At 31.1% G+C, this 22,115-nt stretch overlaps 1 protein-coding gene across 1 annotated transcript; it reads left to right on the top strand.

Moving 5' to 3' along the window:
• The first annotated feature begins 4,242 nt into the window (after positions 1–4,242).
• On the top strand, positions 4,243–21,185 carry LOC140772642 (MICOS complex subunit MIC10-like). Its single transcript, XM_073114805.1, has 3 exons — positions 4,243–4,465; positions 13,696–13,838; positions 20,859–21,185. Exons 1-3 carry the CDS (start codon positions 4,324–4,326, stop codon positions 20,871–20,873), a joined length of 300 nt encoding a protein of 99 aa, XP_072970906.1. The 5' UTR covers positions 4,243–4,323; the 3' UTR covers positions 20,874–21,185.
• The last annotated feature ends 930 nt before the right edge of the window (positions 21,186–22,115 follow it).

The following is a 22,115-nucleotide window of genomic DNA, read 5'->3' as shown; positions in this document are numbered from 1 at the left end:
ATTGTGATGTTTAAGCAATGAAATTATTTTTCTTTATAAAAAGAAACCTTTATCTTGTGAGAATCATAAAGTTAGAAAAAAAGATAAATAAATGAAAGAAAAAAAATTGTGCTTAGGGTAAAAATGGATAAGATTTTGTCTGATCCAACCCGCTATGTAATTGAGGTCAGATTGGATACGAGTCAAAATAATTTGCTTGATTCAAATTCGATACGGATACGGATCATAATTTATTAAATTATCTGGATCTGAATAAGAGTATATTATAATTGTTTGGAGTTTGAATATCAAATATCTATTTATCCATATACTATATAATATTAAATTAAATATTTTATCCTTAAAAATTTACCCGCCCCGTTAACATAAAACTCACCTACCACAGCTTACTCTCATCTTCAATCCCTCTTCACTATCAAGCCAACTCATTATCAAAGACTTAAACCCATCCTCATTTCTCTTCCTCACTCTCTTCAGCAATCTATTTACTTCTGCCTTACTCTATCTATTGAATTATGCTGGGGTACTCCACGACCATCACAGCATCATCTCCTTTCCCTTCTTCAACATCCCATAGCCGATCTTAGAGCGGATTGAACCTTTCGATCACCACGATCATCAATAGGTACCACTCTGCCTCGATTTCTACTACATGGGCCGTCATGTAATGCTAGGTTATTTCTATCTGATCTTTTCGACTGAAACGTATTTTAGACCTAGTTTGTCCTCTCCACCAGCATTAGCAATGCTTTTGAGACCATCAATTTGGTGACTCTGACGCCATCCTCATCTCAAGCAACCATTTTTATTTGGTTTTCATTTATATCCTTTATATGCATATTATTTCTTTGATGTTTATTTTTTATTTTCACGAGTAGTTCTAATTCAATAAGCATATATAGGTTGAATATAGTAATTATAGTTTTTAGGATTAGTTCTAATTTTTAGTAGTTGTTCAACTCTTCTAAAGTTAGGTCTCTATGATTCTATCTGATATCGAATTTCATCTTCTCTAGTTGATTGATATGGTTACTAAATTTTATGTGGAGTTTACTTTGTATCACAAGAAGTATAAGATCTAACTTTGTTTTGTTTGCATCATTTTCTAATTATATTATATTTTTTTATTTATTTTTAATGTGCATTTACATTATTCTTGGATATTATATTATAATTTTTTGCATCAGTTGGAACATGTTTTGAGAAATTATTTTATAAGATAATATAGTTAAGATTTTTTTAATGACATTTATAATTTTTTTAATGTCATAGAGAAAATTATAATGACATATATCAAGATGACACTAGTAATAATATTACTAAAGATGATAGAATAAAGAGAATGAAATTGATATCAAATGTCTTAAATAACTTTGATAAAGCTAAAGTGATAAAAGCAATCAATGGAAAAACAGTGAACAAATGTAAAACATTATGCATATTTTGTCAAAAGTAATTTATTAAAGAAAGTTCTATGAGAACAACATACTTAAATTATAATAATAAGCATGGTAAAAAAGTGAACAATTATTACTCAATCTTATACGAGCCAAAGAAAATGAAATTTTAGAGTCATACTAATATTAAGAGGAAGTAAGTACAAAAAAAAAACCTTTTAACATCAATAATTATGTATGAATACCCTTTCTCTATTGTTAAGCATAAGTATTTTCTTGAATTTAAAAAATCTCTATAATATGTTTTTCCAATAAAATCACGGATTATTATTAACAAAAGATATTATAGTTATATGTTAAGCAAAAAATGACTATATATAAGGTTCATTTTCATGTAGTATGAATGCTACTATGGATCTTTGAACTTCTAGACAAAGTAAGGGCTATTCGTGAGTTGCAATACATTTCATTGATTATAATTGAAAAGTTAATTGTAATGCATTTAAAAGGAAGGCATACATGGTTAAATTTATGCCAAATAATTCTAAAGAATATGATTGAATAAAATATTGATGGGAAGTTATTTTTTTAACTTTGGATAATAATCGTGCTAATGATATTTGTATTAGAGACATTGTTAGTTAGCTTAGTGATTAGCAATCTCTTGTTTGTAGTGGTATATTTTTTTCATATTAGATGTGCCATGTATATTATCAATTTAATTATGCAAAATAGTTTTAAAAAAATAAAGGATGTAGTGGAAAATATTTGTCGTATCATCTTAATTTTCATTCACTTTTGCAATGAGAGGATTTCGAAAAAAGTACAAGGGAATGTAATTTAGATACAAATAAAGCTATTTCTATTAATGATATCTATAATGTGAAGTTCTACTTATTTGATGCTTAGATATGCTATATATTACGTGAAGTCTTTTTGATCCAATTAAATTTGTTGCATGCCCAACAAATGAGCAATATAATAATGCTAAAATGTTATGCAAATGTTTGAAAACATTCTATACAATAACTAAATTGCTTATATAAAATTCATATGCAACTGCTAACTTATTTTTTGAAGAATTCTATGATATTTAATTACAAATTAAAGAATGATATAAAAGTTTAGATGGACTTGCTCTTTCTATGACAACATCAATGACAAATATTGACAGCAATGCAATCTTATATTAGATGTTGCTTTATTTTTTAGATTTTCAATATAAAATGAGTATTATAAAATTTTATTTTTATAAATTTATTCTTTTGGTGGTGTTAAGGAACTTAAAAAAGTTTGTGAAATCATAAAGAAGTTACATAATAAATATGATTCTAAATTTTTACGTCATTTTGATTGTGATATAAATATAAGCACCAGTAAAGTTTTCCAAAATAGTGAATTGTTCTTAATAAGTTTGACGACAAGAGAATTTAAAGATTTAAGCAATTTTAAATTAAAAAATCTCAACATTAATCTTCTAAGACAATTTAGACCTATATATTGTAGAGGGCTCAATTCTTTGACATCACAATAATAGTAAATTTGATATACTATTTTGGTGAAAAACAGAATGTGCAAAATATTTTATATATATTATCATGAAGTGTCTGTAATGTGTTAACAATTTCAATTGCCACAATTGTTTCTAAATCAGTATTTAATATATGTTGTCAAATAGTAGATGTTTATCATAGTAAATTAGATCTGAAAGCCATAGAAGTTTTAATATATACTTAGAATTAGATAAGATCTAGAAGAAAATGTAATGATCGTTTTATTTCCTTAAATTTTATAAATTAGTATTGAATATTATTTTTAATATATTTCTTGTTATAAGGGCAAGTAGCATCAATTATTAAGGATACCGAAGAGTCTGAACTATTTGAACATGTTTCGGTTTCTGACATACAATCAATAACATGTTCACTAGACTAAAAGTAATGCAATCTTGTATTTTAAATTAAATTTGAATTGTATTTGAAATTATATTAGAAATTGTATTACTTGATATGTTCAATTCATAGATTTTTAGTTTAAGAATTAAATTAATGCCATTCATTTATTTTGGTAGATCAATTTTGAAGTGTATCACTACTCACTTGGCTTTGATTAAAGATTAGAAAAATGTGAAATGTCATGAAACTATAATGGAATTGATGGTAACTTTGAAATATTAATTTTTTTTATTATATCTAAGTTTAACTATTGTAGTTATATTATTTTTTGAGTTTTTGTATAGTATGGTTATTATTATTGTGTAAATAGGGTGACCTTTTTTTTATTATATTTTTATTATATTTAAGCATGTATGTTATAAAATGTCATGAAATTGTAGTAGAATTAGCGGTCATTTTGAAATGTTGACATTTTATTATATCTAAGTTTAATAATTTGTACTTGAATTATTTTTTAATTTTTGATATCTTATAGTTATTATTACTGTGTGAACAAGGTGATTTTATGTTTCTGCATTTTATGTCTTTACAATAATGTGTAGATTTTATGAGTTTATTAGTTGTAATAGTTGTGTAGATTTTATAGAATCATGCGCGTATTTTATGAATTTATTAGTTAATTTTATGAGTTTTCTTGGTTATATACATATGCTAATAATAGATTCATTTTATACTCGTATCTAATTAAAATTTAATTCTTTATCCAATTTGTATTGGCATTCGTATTCATTTAATATCCAATTTATATATTTTTTTAATTAAGATATAATTTTAAATTTTGCTGCTCCTCCGATTACGGGGAACAAAATATGAATTCTAATATATAATTTGAACCGATTTCAGCACATAATTGCACTCTATTCCGCTTAAGCTATATTTAGTCCGCACCCAAAGGGCGATAAAATAAAACGCAACAGCGAAGGCTTCGTAGCGGCGCAAATTAGAGCGGCGTTCTCCTCATTCTCTCTCTCATGGCGGAAGAAGAGAAGAAGAAGCTTGCGGTCCCACCTCGCTACGACCTCGACGCGAAGTGGAACGCGTGCCTCGACATCGCCATTCGCCGCCTCGTCTACTCCTCTGTCGCCGGCGGGTTCTCTGGCCTCCTCTTCTTCCGTAAGCCTCCCTCCTTTTCCAATCCCTTTCCTCAATTTCCTTTCTTCTCCACTTCGATTCTCTCGAACTTGGATCGGTTTCCCTTGAAATGTTGTTGACTTGATGCTTCTGTGCGGGTTTATTTTGGGAATTCCTTTTCCTAAAATCTATCTCTCTAGTTGATACTTGGTTTGCTTTAAATTCTGTTTAGATAGATCAACTTTTTCTGTAGGATTTTATTATGCATATGTGGCAGTACTTTGCCCCAAGTTTGATCTATTTCAATATTTCTTTCGTCTTCCTTGGTGAGTTTAGCAGCAAATTGTAATGTTGATGATGTAGTTAATTGAGTTGATGATTGCGATGTTAATGTCCGTTTACGAGAAAGGTGAAGTGGAAGAAGTATCAGAGAACTAAACCAATACCAATTGCAGCTTGAATGGAGTTTTATATGTAATGTTGAGTTACACTTGTTATTTTGTTGATGTATTTCTATTAGCATTTAAGACCAAAAATTCCTCATAGCCTGTTCTTCTCTCAGTAGTTTAGGTAAGTTTGCCATTTAATGGATAAATTCATTTTGGGCTCTCTTTGGCTTGATTTTGGGAGTTGTTATTGCAGAACCAACAGATTTATCCCTTTCCCTTGTCTCGATTCCCTCAATGTAGTCGATAAAATTCTGACAGCATGTACACCTCTTTTTGTCTATTCTTACTTTAGATAAAATCTCTTCTAATGATGTTTATTTACTACCTTATTTGAATAAACTTTCGTCTCATGCTTGTTTGGATTCAGAATTTGATTTTGTTATTCTGTCCTATTCCTTTGTCGATGCCAAGACTTTGATGGGACTCTTATTTGCTGCTGGTGGAGCTTATGGCAGCCTTTTCGGGAGATCATCAGTTTTATTGCAGTCAGAACTTTGCTGGAATTTATTAGTTTATTCTTGTTGAGTTATATCTGCTGTCAATTGTTTTTCGTACAAGGTGAATGAACTGGAAGATTAAAAAGTATCTCTGAAACATTAGAGGGCTCGTTTGGCATTGATTTTATTTTGATATGCTTTGGCGTTTGGATAAAGAAATTCCCATTCAGTTTTGGAAACATAATTAAGTTACTATCTTACTTACCAATTCCAAATATATGTGGATGGAGGAAGAGTAAGTTATGGAAGCAAAAAAAGAAAAAGAAAACAAGAAAAGTGCATGGAAACATGTTCCTTGCTTATGAAAAGAAAAACCAAAATTTCAATTAGTCTTAGTTTTTTATTTGGATATGGATAGTGAACTGATTATAAATTTAGTTTCCTCTAAGGATAACTATGGATATGGATTGGATATTGGATATTTCCATATTCATTTTCTAAATGTATAAGAACTTGTGATATAAGTACTAAAATCTATGGACAATTAGATTAGGGATTCATATGAAGGTATAGAAAAGCTTTTACATCACTATTTTTATAATATTTTGAATTAAATGATATGCAGATATTGATTTGGATTTTATTCTTTAACCCATATTCATATCCGCATAGACTATGCAGATATGTATATGAATTCGGATAGGAAAATCTTAATCCATATATGGCAAAATTAGGACACCGAACCAGATCGGCTCAGATTTAGTTTGACCCATTGTCATCTACCTTTGACACTTCTAATCACCATGTTGAATTCATGAACATACACGAGTTTGTGTTTTTATGCTACATCTTTGATTTTGTGCATGTAAAAGCTAGTTTAGTTTTATATTGGTTAAATCAACTTTATGAGTTAAGTTATTTGATGCAAAAGTGCAGAAAAATGAGAAACCTACATGGAAGTTTCTCTAGGAAGTAATAAAATAGATTTTAATCAATAGTTCTTTGTAGATATTTTGATTGTATTGAAAATATGAGTGACAGAGCTACCATTAGCATAAAGGTTAACAAAGGAGATTGGTAAATTTCTGACATCTTTAAGTTGCATCAAGTTATAGACAAATTAACTATCTATATAACTGTTCATTATTAGGTTCCATGCCGCCTACCAATTTGGTCATGAGCTAAAGAAAAGGTAGGATGGAATCCTAAGCTAGGTGTACCGGGAAGGAAGTTAGAAGTTAGAACATCATGGTTAGAGGGTAAATAGTGTAAATTGAGTCAACAGTGCAATGAAAGTATAATTCTTGATGCACTAGATATTACCTAAGGGCGTATTGTTGTATTATTGTGTTCATATCATGTTGTGTCTGTATACCCTGCTCAATTTTGTGCTTCATAAGTTGCATATTAATCCTTGAGACCAACAATGTTGTGTAGATTTGTGGATGAAAATGTTGGGCAACTAGAAAGCATTATATGCAAAAGTTAAATATCACTGAGATGAGGATGCTGAAATAGGTAAGCGGCGTTACTAGTTGTCTAAGCTATAATGGTTTCACTCACTTTGTAAGACTACTTTATATCATCCGGATATGTCCAAAAGCGAGTACATACCACACAAGTATAGAGGAGTGATTTCTTTGGGAAGGGAGGGAAGGCTAAAATAGGTATGGTAGCACTAAGGTTCTCAGTATCGGGATTGGGATCGGTATCGGCTGTCTGAAAAAACGATATGTATCGGCTGTTTGTATCGGATCAGACTATTTTCTAATTATATAAAATTTTAAATATTATTTAAAAATACAGAAAAATTTAGAAAAAATGACAAAAATAAGAAAACAAAAATTATTCACATATGAAGTCTACAAACTTAAAAAATATACTAATTTACTCAAAATTTAAATTTTTTGATGAATATCAAGCTGGTTTTTATAAATTTCTATGGTTTTCATCCTCATAATTACCATAAGTTTGTAAATAATGATGCCTGTGACCTGATGTTTTAAAAAGTGATTCCATCATACTAGTTATATTGTATGAATCTTGTTGTGTGACTTGCGTTTAAGAAGGATAATAACCAGCATATGAATCTTGTGTCTAAGAGTACTAAGAATATTGAGGATAATAACTAACATATGAATCTTATGATGACTCTAAATAATAAATACTCAATGTACCTTAATTATAGGAAGCAACATTCTTATGACAACATTGCTGATATATATATACATCCTCGGTTTTTCTGTCTTCAATTTTTATGCCTTCTTGACTTTCCTCAACAAATGTAGATTGGACGATCTCACCACCAGGTGTATTATCAGGATTATGACTGGTACTAGTAGGTATACTATCTCTCGCAGCTGAACGACTTGTACCAACCTCTGCCCTCGTTGTGGTCTCCCTTAATATTTTATCTAACCATGGGTTATACCTGTTATCTAATAACCTGTCTTCTATTTCTCTGATCCATGGAGTTAATAGGTTTTCTTCATCAAAAACATGATTTAAATCAATCAGTTGTTCATTTTCTGCTTTTCTTCTTAAATTTCTCTCTCTCAATCTCATATTATAATGACAAAAAATTAACTTTTTCAATCTTTCCATTGTCAATCGGTTGCGTGTTATTATATGGATTAAGGAGAAAGTAGTCTAATTTATTTCACACTGTAGTGAAGACACAATTTGACTTAAAATATTCTTTGTTATTGGCGTCAAATTTGGTGCCTCTTATCTATAAATAAACTACCATTTAGCTGGAGTGCTATAAGATAGAGTTGCAGCAACTTTAGCAGTACTGAACTACCCAGCTCGCAATCTATATCTCTCCATCTGAAATCAGAAATATATTATTGTATATTGATTATATTGAAAGTTAAAACATGAAACAAATAATAATAAAATTATTTAATTGAATCATAACTTCTTTATCGCAAAAGATTTGTTTATAAATATCGGACTCAATCCTGACAAGACTTCACTATTATTATTGACATTTGTAGGGAAGTGAAATTTTGGATTAAGAAAATATCCTGTAGAAATTTAAAATTTATAAGCATTCAAATTTTTAAATATTTAGAAATAAAAGTAAATTAGTAAATTAAAAATTAAAACTAAAAGTATGCTTATCAGCAGTGTGTATATTTCTATATAGTTGTTTGTTCAATTTAGAATCAATCATTTGTCACTACTTTCTATAATTGTGGCTCATAATTTTTTTATTTGATTCTTTTGCTGTGTCCATTGCTTTATATAAGAAACCTATCTCAGACTTGTCATTATTTGTCTACCAGTCGTAATATTTTGATAAGAGGCTCAAATACTACGGTGGCAATTATAATATTATCCTAATATAAGAGTCATATTTTTCAAAGTTTTATCTAAAGTTTTATCTAAAGATTTATCTTTGGGTTTTATATTCTTAATTTTTATAGACCACTCCTGTGATGTAAACATCCGCATAATATCATCCTTATATGGCATAATGCTCTCCAAGACAAAAAAATGACTGGCAAATTTAGTGACGTTAGGTTTAATGATCTTCCTACCACCAGTCATTTGCCTAAGTAAATTAAGAACCCAATTATGGTTATATATAAAATTTGTCAACCTTTGACCTTCATGTATGACCGTGTCAGTTTCAGATTCTTTTGTAGTATCATCTAACATTAGATCAATACAATATGCAGCACATGACGTCCAATATAAATGAGGTTTTTTTTATCATAAGTAAATTTCTAGCAGCTTTATAATTGGCCCTGTTACCAGTAACCATTTGGACTACTTTTCTTTTATTGATTTTTTGTACCATTTTATATATCAACTGACAAATATAATCTGCATTTATAAAATGAGCAGTAGCATCCATAGACTTTAGAAATATTGTCTTTATGCTCGAGTACATTAAGAAATTAATTATATTTCTTCTGTTTTGTATATTACTCATCACACATCAATATACAATCGAATTCATTCCAATACTGTTTAAGTGTCTTAATGTAAATATGAAGCTTATCTACGTATGAGTTAAGATATTAATTAGAATATTATTTAAACTAGGAGGTAGAACACTAGGCCCTACTGATTGTATAACATCCATCATAGTGTAATAATAAAGACTATCAACTATATTGAAAATAATATGGTTATAGAAGAAAAATTTAGAGATAGCTCTTCCAATGTGTTTCTTTGCATTTATAATTTTTTTGAGAGCTGTCTTAATAGAAGTTTGTGTACGACCCTTTTTTTTTCTAAAGATATGTATCTATTTGTTCAATATTTTTAGACTCTATTGTAATACCAGGAGTCTTAATGGTAGAATTGCTGCTCTCATATTCTCTCTCCTTGTATATTAACTGATCTAGATCTCTGAAAGTTACCACTAGTGCTTTTTCTCATCTCTTCCTTTCCTCTATGTATATTTTTACTCTCTTTCATTGCTTTCCTCATCTATCTCTGCTCATCCTCTCCACTCTGTTTACTGCTATCATCATCAATGTGTATAAGATTATACGTAATTCTTTATGAACCATTGATTTTCTATGTTATGTAGATTGTTTATCTTTCTTTTTACCAATTAGATGAGCCAATATCTGTTTTTTAATTTCCAAGGATACTTAAGTGCAAGTTGCTATATTTTTTTTCTTTCCAGCTAAATGTTTTTTCAAACGGCTGACACCATCATTCATTTCCTTTTCAAACTAGTTGCTTTTAATACGTCTTTTATCTTGTCTAATAGTGTTGCAATGTTGCCACCAAATGTCGGTATCATATGACTTTTTTTTGGAGACATTGATATTTTAACTCTCTAACTAAAAAATATAAAAGAAAATCAAAGTAAAATATAAAATAATTTAAAATTTATGAAAATAAAACCTTCCCAATTTTTTTGCTATGTTTTTCTTCTTTTCATTTTTTAGTTTCCATCCCTTTCTGCCTCTCTCAGCCTCTCAACTTCTCAATAGTAGTAGGTGGTGCTGCTTCACCACAATAGTACCAGCAGTAGGTGGTGCTGCTTTACCACAGTAGCACTGGCAGCAGGTGTGCAGCAGCAACACCCTGCCGCTGCGGAAAGTAGTGTGCTGTGCACCAACAGCAGTATGTTGCTGCTGCAAGTGCCGAGCAACAGCAGCACCTGCTGCTAGCCTACTTCACCACATTAGCAGCAGCAGGTGCATAATGAAAAAATAATGAGAACGAAAGGAATTAGAAATTGAAAAAAAACTCACCTGAGGTCGCCGGAGGTCGAGGTTGTTGGATCTTCGTTGGAGAATGTCGCCGAAGGTTGAGGTCACCGGAAATCTACTCAATTATCGATGAGTAAGAGACCGGTGAGAAAGAGAGAAAGAAAAGGAAGAGAGAAAGAGATAAAGAAAAGGAAGAGAGAAAGAGAGAAAGAAAGAAGAGAGAGAGAGAGAAAAAAGGGAGAAAGAAAGGCAGCTGAGTTGAGGGGGAGGGAGGACATCAATAATTGATGTCCCCCGGGTCGGATTCGGCTAATACTCCGGCCGAAACTAGCCAACTGGCCAGGATCGGGATTGGCTAGGGCCGAAACTAGAAACCTTGGGAAGCACTTGACATAGACCCTTGCTCTAAGCCCCGTTTACTTTAGGGATAACTTTTTCCTTATTATAGAATATGGCATCTTATTTCAGATTAACAACTAAACATCAAAATAGCCTTATTTTAGAATACAAATACTATTCTTCAAATTACATCTTATACCACACACCAATTCAATTATTAATACTCTTGATTGGACAACAAGTTCTCTTAAATATCTCAGCATAATTTATCACTCATCTATTCTCTCCTAAACATCTTATTATTATTTTATTATAATTCATCACTCATCTCTCTCAAACATCTTATCAATATTTTATCACAATTCATCACTCTTCTCTTTTTCAAATACCTATAATTAGTAACTTGTGAACAGTAACCGACGAACAATATTGAGGGTCTGTTTGGCTACCATGCATCGAACCACATCATAAGCATGGATCCCAGAATCAACCGATTCGGAATATAATTGGCCATAATCGGCCAGTTTGAGTCAATTCGTCTCGGTCGTATCAACTGAAACTTGGTCGAAACTACTTTTTTTAAGATTCAGTTTAAATCTAAAATATAGCTAATCTATAATTAATATCTTGGTTTCTTTTCAAATTTTTAGTTTTTACTCTTTATCTTTCGCACACTTTCCTCTCACCCCTTACACTTCACCGACCTCATTCGGTGGCTGATTCAATGAGCCCCGCCGGTTACCCTGCACTTTGGTGAATTCGATGAGTATTTTTTTTCCTAATTTCTCTTCTCTTTATCTCATATGCTTTTTAACTTCATTTTTTCTTATTGATAAATTGACCTTGATTGAGAGGGTAGAGAACAACAATGAAGAGAGAGATGTCCCTTTTCATTGTTATTCTATAACAGAAATTTACGAGTATAAAAATTTGTCAAATTCAAATCGGAATTCATCATATATTTTTAGTAAATTTTTTTATAGTTTTTAAGCTTCATATGTGATTAATTTTTATTTTCTTATTTTATGTTATTTTTTTCTAAATTTTAGATTTTTTTTGTATGTTTAAACAATATGTAGAATTTTACGTAATTAAAAATAATCCAATCTGATATGGATGGTTGATATAGTCGATATGGTTAATACGTATTGCTTTTTTTAATGTCCAGTTCCGATCTTGATACTGAGTTTCATAACATTGATAAAAAAAAACAAGTGACTATTGATTTCTTATTTCTTGACAAATGTGTCAAGCAATACGAATCACTAATACACTTTAATAAATAATGCCAAATAATAATTGTAATAGTAATAATAATAATAATATTGTTACATTCTATTATAATTATAAGTTCTTAAACTTAAGTATTTATATCACAAAATTGCTTAATAATATATTTTTAAATTGGACATAATAAAAATATCTTTATGGTGTAATATTTAGAAATTCTTACACCAAATAGGTAAAATTTAACATTAAAGTATAAACGTCGATAATTTAATACTCCATGAAAATAAATACATTTTAAAAAGTATTATAATTATCAGTAAAATATTATTTTAATCTTGTATACGTAAATATAGATATATATATAAAAAGTATTTTTATTATCAATAGAATATTATTTTAATCTTATATACGTAAATATAGATATATATATATATATAATTTATTAATAATATTATATTAATATGATATAAAAATTTAATTACAAATATCTTATTATTAAAATAATTTATATTTTGACTAATAACATTAAAAGTATATACTAATAAACCAATATGTTATTGAGTATTTGAATTAAATGTTTATTCAAAGATAAAATAATACATGTACTATTTAAACTATGTATTAATTTAATCAATCTTTCTTTCTTTAAATAATAAAAATAAAAAATTTAAGAAAAAAATAAATACATGAAAGCGTAATATTTTAATATTATTAGTAATCTAATTTTGTAATATAAATTAATAAATATATTTTCCATGTAGAATAAAATTTTATTATTGTCGACTATGAAATATAATAATATTTTCTTTTATTATAAGCACTAAATATGTAGGATTAAATGTAAAAAAGGATAATATTAATAAAACCAATATTTTATAAACTTAAAATATATTGAAATAATAATAATATATTTATAAGCATTGCATACTACCTTTCAAGCATTGTATACTTACTTTCATAATACTAAGTGAGTGACAAATATATAGCTATTGCATATAAAATAGTTCAATATGAGGCATCACACACCTAACCATTGCATACATAGGAAGTATTGCATGAGTAATTATCAAGCACTGCACATGTATCGACGATTTCTCGAACAATGCACACCAAATAGTTGGAACTAGAGGGATGATTATTGGTTGTGGTTGTTGCTGATGAAATGGTGATAGAACACAAAATCAGGCAACTGATTGATAGAACTCCAAAATTTTGGCAACTGATTGTTATCTATGGTACATGCACATAATATTGTGAAATCAGCTAAGATTGGTAGGTTATCACGCTGTTATATTGCATGCTAAAAGAGAACAAGGCAAAGGAAAAGCTGATAGATTTCAACTTCATGGCAGGCAGTTGAAAACTAGCTTCTTATATCTGGTGTAGATAGTATTTTATGAGGTTTTTCTCTATCGGTGCTTCTCATACTAAGAAGAATGGTTAGTTTGACTGTTATCATTGCAGAGAGAACGTCTGTATCCTACATTTCTATAGCCCTTTTAATTCATATTCTTAATTGCTTAATCCCTTTGTGCTGAGTTCTAATTCTCAGAAGTAATCCTGTTTTGATTATTTACTGTTTGTTCTTACTTTTATTTATTATTTGCTGTGTCTATCTGATGTTATTGATTTAGGGAGTCCTACAACTAGATGGGCATCTGTAGCTTTCGGTGCTGGGGTGGGAATTGGGGCAGCATATACTGAGTGCTCTTATCTATTTGATGGTTCTCCTCCAAAGTGGTCACCGAACGTTTCAGCTTCTCCTGCCTCCTCCCAAGTAAATATTCTTTGTATATTATTTGCTTCCTGTCAAATCTTTTTTTCTAGTTTCAAATTGTTTACTGCTTGTTTGCTGATAGAAGATTTAGAAAACTTTGTATTGGTTGTAAATCATGATTGTAGCTGATCGTTGGCAACGATGGCCGTGCCACAGACATGGGCCGTGTCAAGCACTGGCCAGCACAGCACAGCATGACACGTGTCGCGGCACTTGCCAGCTGCGCTGCAAGAGAGGGAGAGAAAAAATAAGGGAGAATGGGCTCGTCACCGTTGCTAACCTTGCGCTCGCAACAGCCGTTGACCTTGAGCTCGCCGACTCACTGCAACTTAAGTTTTTATTTAACCCGACTCGATCCGACCCATTTCACTTTCACCTTTTCTTCCTCCTCGGGTTAGGGCACCTGATGTAAGCAACAAAGTGGGTGAACAGCGAGTGAACACTTACTGAGCGGCAAAGCTGCTAGGAGGCACCGTGCGACACCTCTTGTGCCACGTGCCGATATGTCGCCGACACGGTAAGTGTTGGCATGCCCCGTGTTGGTTGGCATGGTCATCCATAATCGTTGGATGCTTAGTTTATGGATTTCAATTTCTTACACTATTTAGTAGTGTTATTTACAATGTGTTGAAAGACTCCAGAGAAGGCGGGGGCCAAGGCAATCTAGTACTTTTTTTATATATAAAAAATTAAAAATAACTATATATGATACATCTTTTATATTGATATAATATTTATAAATTTTTAATAATGCATTGCATCAAAATATTAAATAATATAATCACAATTTACAATTCACAATCATAACAACAAATTCACAAAAATCACAATCAAAGATCTAAAACAAATAACATGATCAAAGTTTCAAAATTATCAAATTTATAATAAGTTCACAACTATAAGTCCATAATAGTAAAAAGAGTCATCCTTTAGACTTCTCTTGCTAATCTTGCTAGTTGTCTCCTAAAATTTTTCGTGGCATCTTTATATACTTTCATATCCATATTTATGATATGCATTTGAATGGACTCTTTTGGGTAGAAATTAACACAACTAAGGATTTCCCTTACTAATCTTGCTAGTTGTCTCCTAAATTTCTTGTGGCATCTTTATATTCTTTCATATCCACATTTATGATATGCACTTGAATGGACTTTTCTAGGTAGAAGTTGTCAACACAACTAAGAATACCATCCATTACCTTTAAATCACCTTCAATTTTATTATGATCCGACCACGAGCAATCGAGTTAGTTGAATTAAGTTTAGTTAGTCTAATTTGCTAATTATTTTAATTTAAATTAAACCAAATAATTCACATGTGGATCCAATCACTAGGGCTTCTATAAATAGGAGTAGTTATAAGATTTTTAGCATGTGTGGAATGATTGTTAAGTTATTTTATATTTAAAGTATTATTGTTTTATCGTAGTCGTATATCGCTTTTATTTTTGTAGGAGTAGATTTTAACTCTAGATGCATTCAAAGCATCCAAACCCTAGCCACCCTACCTTACAGCAATCCACCACCACCTTTGGCTATCTATCCTCCTTCAATGACTACTGCAATCTTCACCGGTCTGCCCCATTTTAATCTTCTTTTACTCTTTTATTTTTAACTTTTCACCTTGACCTCAAATTTACGTGAAACTAAAGCCATTAGATCCATAACTTGTGAGGCTACTACCACAAAAAATCTCATAAATTTCTTACATATAAATCGGGTTCATAAAATTGGTATCAAAGCCATTGTTCCTCGGTCGACGATTAACACGAGATCGAAGAAGATGATGGTTAACACGAAATCGAAGAAGATGATGGCTAACACGAGATTAAATATGAAAATGTTACGAATCAGATCTGGACCAATCTAGACTGATTTGGACGTAAGAAAATTATAAGAATTTTTGTGGTAGTCTCATGAGTTAAAGATCTAATGGTTTTGGTTTTACATAAATTTGAGGTCAGAATAAAAAGTTAAAAAGTAAAAGAGTGAAGGAAGGTCGGAAGGGGACAGATTGGTAAATATGTAACGTTGCAACTGTCGTCGGAGGTGGTGGACGATTAAGAATGGTGGTGGACAGCCGTAAGGTAGGTTGGCTCGTGGATGAATATGGTGACTAAGGTCTTGGGTGCTTTGAATGGATCTAAGGTTAAAAATTTACTTTTACAAAGATAAATGATCTATGGTTACGATAATAACTCAAATATAAAATAAGTTAACTCAATAATCATTCGACACATCCTAAAAATCTAATGACTTCTCCTATTTATAGGAGTAAAGTTCTAGCGGATCGAATTCACATGCAAATTACTCATTTTAATCTAAAATTGAAGTCAGAAGCAAATTAGACTAACTAGACTTGGCTAACTCGATCTCCCGTAGTTGGATCATAACAATCTATCATGCTTCCAACACATTGTCCTTAAGGTAACAGTCCTTCGCGTCCTTGTACTCGTATAACTTGTCATGCCGATCAAAGGACTTAGGTTCTTTATCAAGATCGTCTAAGAACATGATATGAGTTGGTTGACGCTTGCACTTGTGACCATAAGTAAATAGTTATCACAATAGAAGCACAAGTCCTTCACCTTGAGTTCTTCCTAATTATTTGGCATAAATCGGCGCATGATTTGCTGGCGGTTGTGCTGAACTGCTTGTGTTGGTTGAGTTGGAGCTATACGATTAGACACGAGGTGTGAACCCCCTTCCTTTTCTCCTCTTTGCGATGTTGGTTCAGCTAGTCCAACTTTGACCTATTAGTATGGCTAGGGAGGTCTCATTAGAAATAATGGATCTTATAGCTTTGACCTTAGCCAGAATGTTAGGTTTGAGCCCATTAATAAAGGTACTCTTTAGGGTCGAGTCTAACTAGTTGGTGACCCAGTTGCAAATCCTTTCAAACTCCTCCCGGTAAGCTCGAACTGTTGTTGACTAAGTCAACTTATTATTATTAATTTTTTTAAAATCTAAAAGAGCTTTGTTTTTAGCTTTGAATTACTTTGTTTCCAACTATGCTGACTGATGGGAATCGGGTTAGATCGGATCACATCAAGGAGAGATTAGGCTCAATGGATTGAGTCTACTAATCTTATTTGCTTATTTGGTTTAGTTAGAAGGTTAGGATTTTATTTAATTAGCTAAATCTAACTTTGCGTAGTTTCGGAAAAATATTCGTAGTTAGGGTTCTAATGGCTCTGGTTTCACCTAAATTTGAGGTCTGAATGAAAAGATATAAATAAAATTGTGAAGAAAGGTCGAAATAGGCAGAACGGTAATTATCCGATGTTGCAGCGGTCGTTGTAGACTAGTGGATGGCTGTTTAGTAGGGTGGTTGTTGGAGAAAGATGGTGGTTAAAGTTTGAAAGCTCTACGGCTATGATCTATTCCTAGAAAGATAAGAATGATTTAATGGCTATACCGCTATAGTAAGGATAAAGACGAGATAATAAAATAACTTAACTTAATCTTCATTCTATGATTCTCCTAATCAACATATGACTATTCCTATTTATAAGTAGAGTCCTAGTGGATCGAATTCACATACGAATTATCCTATTTATTTAAAATTTTAAAAAATAAGATAAAGCTAACTAGTTAATTAATTTGACTCGACTTAACCCATGTGGTCGAATCGTAACATCCACATTCTTGAGAGTTCATCTTAATTTATCTTGATATTCTGGAAAAATACTATCGTGCACTTGGATCATTTTCCCAACATTTTCCATCTCTTACCATATATATATATATATATTCGAGGTCTGAAGTTTTCTTTGCTAGTACTTAAAAGTGATATGCATTTTATCTGAGCTTAATACTTCAGTTGCTAGTCATTTACATTTGTTTTCATCTGGAGTAGTCTTTCTAAATTGGAATAGTCAATAATTTTTTCTAGCACCAAAATGTTTCTTTATAACAACTTAACAAGAATGGATTTGGAACTGTAAAATACTTTTAAGCATATATTCTGCTATGGCAGATGTGTTGCCTATACATTACATGCATGTTATTCGGTTGCTCCCCTCTGTTACTTGCAGTTAAATGATGGAAGGTGTTCAGGGCTAGCAGGGGGTTTCAAAATGCAGTATCTGATGAGGATGCTATAATATACAGAGCTTGTACTTTGGTTGCTGACATTCTAATTTAAAATAAAGTAGGGGCCCGACTATGCATTGGTGGACCCTCAAATAGAAAAGATTAGAGAGAATATGAAGAAAGACAATAAGAATTATAGAAAAAGAGATTGGATAGTGAGAGGGTAATAAGCCTCACATGGCCAACTGATGTAAAACAAACAGAGGTCCATCCATGCATTGGTGGACCCTCAGGTAGAAGAGATCAGAGAGTAGAAAAGAAAGACAATAAGAGCTATAGAAAAAGAGACTAGATAAAGAGAGGGATAATGGGCCACACATGGCCAAAGAAAGTCGTCTTCTTATTCATATATCTGTTTTTAGCCATGGCTTTTTGTAGAAACACTAACTACTTTATAAAGTTAGGTGGCCCACAATAGAAAATTAATCTAAACAACATGATATCTTTTAGGACTATGCTAAAATAAAACAATAAAGTGGTCATCTTTACTGCTGATGTGAACTGCTAAAGTATCAACTGCCACAGTATTCCATAGGACTACTACAGTACAATTAGGGAGAAACTCTAAATTAGAAAAAAAAAACTAGCAACATAGATTTAAGATCTTGGGACTTCTCTATGGACTTCTGTTCTTCATCACATTCTTATCCTAACTAATTTTGTGCTTTGAATATATATGTTTTACTATCACTGTAGACAGAAACTTCTAGATTAAGGAACAGCATTCAACACCTAGGATGTTTTGTTGGTCTGAACATGTTCCACATGCTAATGGTGCTTTTTGTACCAATGATAACATATTATCTTAATCGAAAGCTTGTATTTCTGGCATTACATCAAAAGAATTTAGTGTTGTACATGTGAAATTGTAATCTGAATAAGCATTAGGACTGCTTTTAATCTAGACATGAGAGAACAAGTCGATAGGAAAAGTATCAATTTCATCAACTCAAGGTGAAGAAAGCAGTTAAAATAGCATCTGTTTATTTCCCATGAAATGCTTTAAATAGAACAATAAAAGTAGTTGCATAATGAGGGAAATAGAGTAGAAGAAGAAAGTAGATAACTTAGGAAGAAGAGCATCCATCAGTTTTTTATTCATCTAGAAGAAGAAATTAGATAAATTAGGAAGAAGAGCATCCATCAGTTTTTTATTCATCTAGAAGAAGAAAGTAGATAAATTAGGAAGAAGAGCATCCATCAGTTTCCTTTTATTCTCCAGCCAAATCAATCTCCCATGACATTACTTTTTCTGTCGTTTTTACAGATAAAAAGATAATGTTGTCTTACCATAAGAATTACTGTCAGCTCTAAGACTTCCCTAGAGAAGGACAAGGCATTTGAAAGCAACTCAGACACTTACTTTAGGGAGAAATTAATTTGCATTCTTTAGAAGGCCTCCATGAAAGAGCACTTAAATTTCATCAAGAAAATCATCCTGATGACCTTGAAATTTTTGTAACCTTTTTATATAACTAAAATAGGGCATAAATGCTAATCTTCCTTAAAAGTAGGAGTAATTTTAGAAAAAAATAACTCAAGAAAGTTTGGAACCTAGAACATGAAAGTACGTAGGATTCTTATTTTACCTCGAGGGAATTGAATTAAAAGAACCTAATGTCCTGCTCTGGTGTTTAGGATCATCATAATGTGTTGCCAACGCAATATTGGCCAGAGAACATCGATCAGAAATGTTCACATAGGTAGTAGAGTTTTTCCAACCTTTTTGACCTTAATTTAAAATTTAAAATTTGGAAAATTGTAGAATTTGTTCAAACTGAAGGGGAAATAGATAAACCACACATTGACCTCAAGCTGATTTCCATGATTTAGCCTTAAATTTCTTTTACACATTCTGTTTTGCTGCAACAATTCCTTAACTTCTGTGATCAATGTAAAAACAAATAAAATAATTTTTCAGGTCAATAATTTATGTTTAAAAACATTAAATGTATGCTGTCCTTTATCGATTCTTTCAGTTAAGGTGAAACTCTCTCTAGGTATGTGCCAGGTTGCGGTAGCTGTTGCATGTGCAGTGCCAATTTCACTTCCACCTCATGGTCCTTGTCTTTTCTTTTTTCTATAGTCTATTTGAATGCTTTATGCTAATCTAGAGCTTGCCTAGCCTTGAGACTAGATGATATGCCTCATAGTCCCAAAAGAATTCATAGTATTTGGTTCCATGGATTGTTGTGCCTATCACGGATTAATATGTATCATGTCAAACAAATTTAATTTATGATCTACTTCATTTTTTTTATACCTCTTTGCGTTGTGAAGTTTAATCTATACATACTTCACATTTTAGAAATTAAAAGGAAATTATGTTGATTTTCTGAAGTTATTTGCCCCAACTTAGAAGATCTAAGAAAATGATGAGATTAAAACCTAATTGCAGGACTTTCTTAAAATATATTTTAAGACTCAGAAAGATTTAAAAATTATATTGTCAACTTGTTAATACTACTTAGTGTGCCAACGGCACACCAGCTCAGCACGACACGTGCCAACTATATGTGCCGTGACGAGCTAGGGTTGGTGCACCCTGTGTCTTTGGCACGACAATTCTTGTTTGGTTATGATAAATATTTGCTTCTTCACCCATCACCATATAAACGATGAATTTGAATGAGCTGTTTGTCTAATTCGTGGCATTCAGAGATGCATTACATCTCCTTAGTCCCTTGACTATATTTATGAAAGGTGAAAAGGATTTAGGAAAGCATTTAAGTTACTCTAGGAATCGAAAGATGAAAAGGATTTAAGAAAGCATGTAAGTTACTATATGGATTCTTGTCTAAAGGAACATTTGCTGAGTAACAACGAACTATATTGACGATTATACTGACATCTTTTTATAGGATGCTTAAAATTAAGTATGTAACTGCTACATCTTATCATTCTCGTTGTTCTTTCTTTTCAGGAAAAAGAGAACTGATGGAGGGCTGAAGGAGTTTTTATTGCTTTCCGTTGTGTATGAGCAGACCTGTATCGTCCAGTTGGATTGCTTACGATATTCTGGATATGTTCCGATTATCATCATCAAGAACTTTTTCTTGATTTTGAGAGCTGTAATAAATCATCTAATGTTATGTGCTAATGCGTGGACTTCAGTACTTGCGAGAGTAGTTCCGAGTAATTTTGTACTCGAAAACACACTGAAACATATCAATCAGGTCCATTGTTATGAGATTCTTCTCTTTTTACGGTTTTCTCGAACAATGAAACCTAAATTTTAGCCTTATCTACATATTACCATATGTGCATTTTGGTCTCTATGATTATGAGGTAGCCTAATTCTTAAAATTTGTGTTCTCTGCGTATCTGATGATAGATCTTTCATTTCACAATAAGGTGCAGCCATGTCATACCTCGATTAAGAAGCAAATATACTTTTGTGCTAAACTTTTGATATACTTTTCTTACTGTTATCTGATATCCTAAGGTCATAAATTTCTATTTCTCGCTGCTGAGACATAAATCGCAGTTTGTTCAGCAATTTTTTTCTCGGAAGAATAATACTATAAGGAAGAATAAATTCAAAAATAGTTACTCATATTTTATCTCTGGTTTAGATAAGAGTTATTCTTAATTACGTTTTTTTATGTTAGTTTTCAATACTAGCTAACCCCTGTTCACTTTTATAGAATATGAATAACTTTCTTTTAAAATAAATATTTTTATTCTAGTACAGTAAATAAACAACTTAACTTCTCCAAGTATATTAATATTCATTCTCTCTCATTTCATTCCATATAACTTTTAAAGTTAATAATAACTCAAAATATTATTTGTCCTTAGATTAGACAATAACTACTTATTATTACTACTTTACATCCAAATATAGGTATTTTTGTTATTTTATTTAAAATGTCACTAATTTCTAATATAAATTTACTATTATTTATTACTTTGCTATTAACTTTATATCACATAAAACATAATTATTACTTATTATACTAATATTTAGTTAAATAATAGAATAACTTATACGATATTAGCTCTCTTCTTTTGGTATTAAATAAGAATATTTTTTTTTAAAATTAGTCTTATTTCACAAGTGAACAGGATGAACTAGAGTCTTAATAAAGAGATATTTATTGTTAAGATATACAATAAGGCGTAGGATTAAGGCCAAATATCAAAAGACCCTTGATGCTATTAAAAGAGTAGTTGTTCT

This window comes from Typha angustifolia, chromosome 12 (assembly GCF_048772165.1).
Source record: "Typha angustifolia cultivar Huaian chromosome 12, ASM4877216v1, whole genome shotgun sequence".
NCBI classification, from domain to species: domain Eukaryota; kingdom Viridiplantae; phylum Streptophyta; class Magnoliopsida; order Poales; family Typhaceae; genus Typha; species Typha angustifolia.
This window is presented reverse-complemented; position numbering and strand designations above follow the sequence as displayed.

Coding starts and splice junctions, on each gene's coding strand:
- LOC140772642 (XM_073114805.1), top strand. CDS start 4,324: ATGGCGGAAGAAGAGAAGAAGAAGCTTGCGGTCCCACCTCGCTACGAC. Junction 4,466..13,695: donor CTCTGGCCTCCTCTTCTTCC/GTAAGCCTCCCT, acceptor TTATTGATTTAG/GGAGTCCTACAACTAGATGG.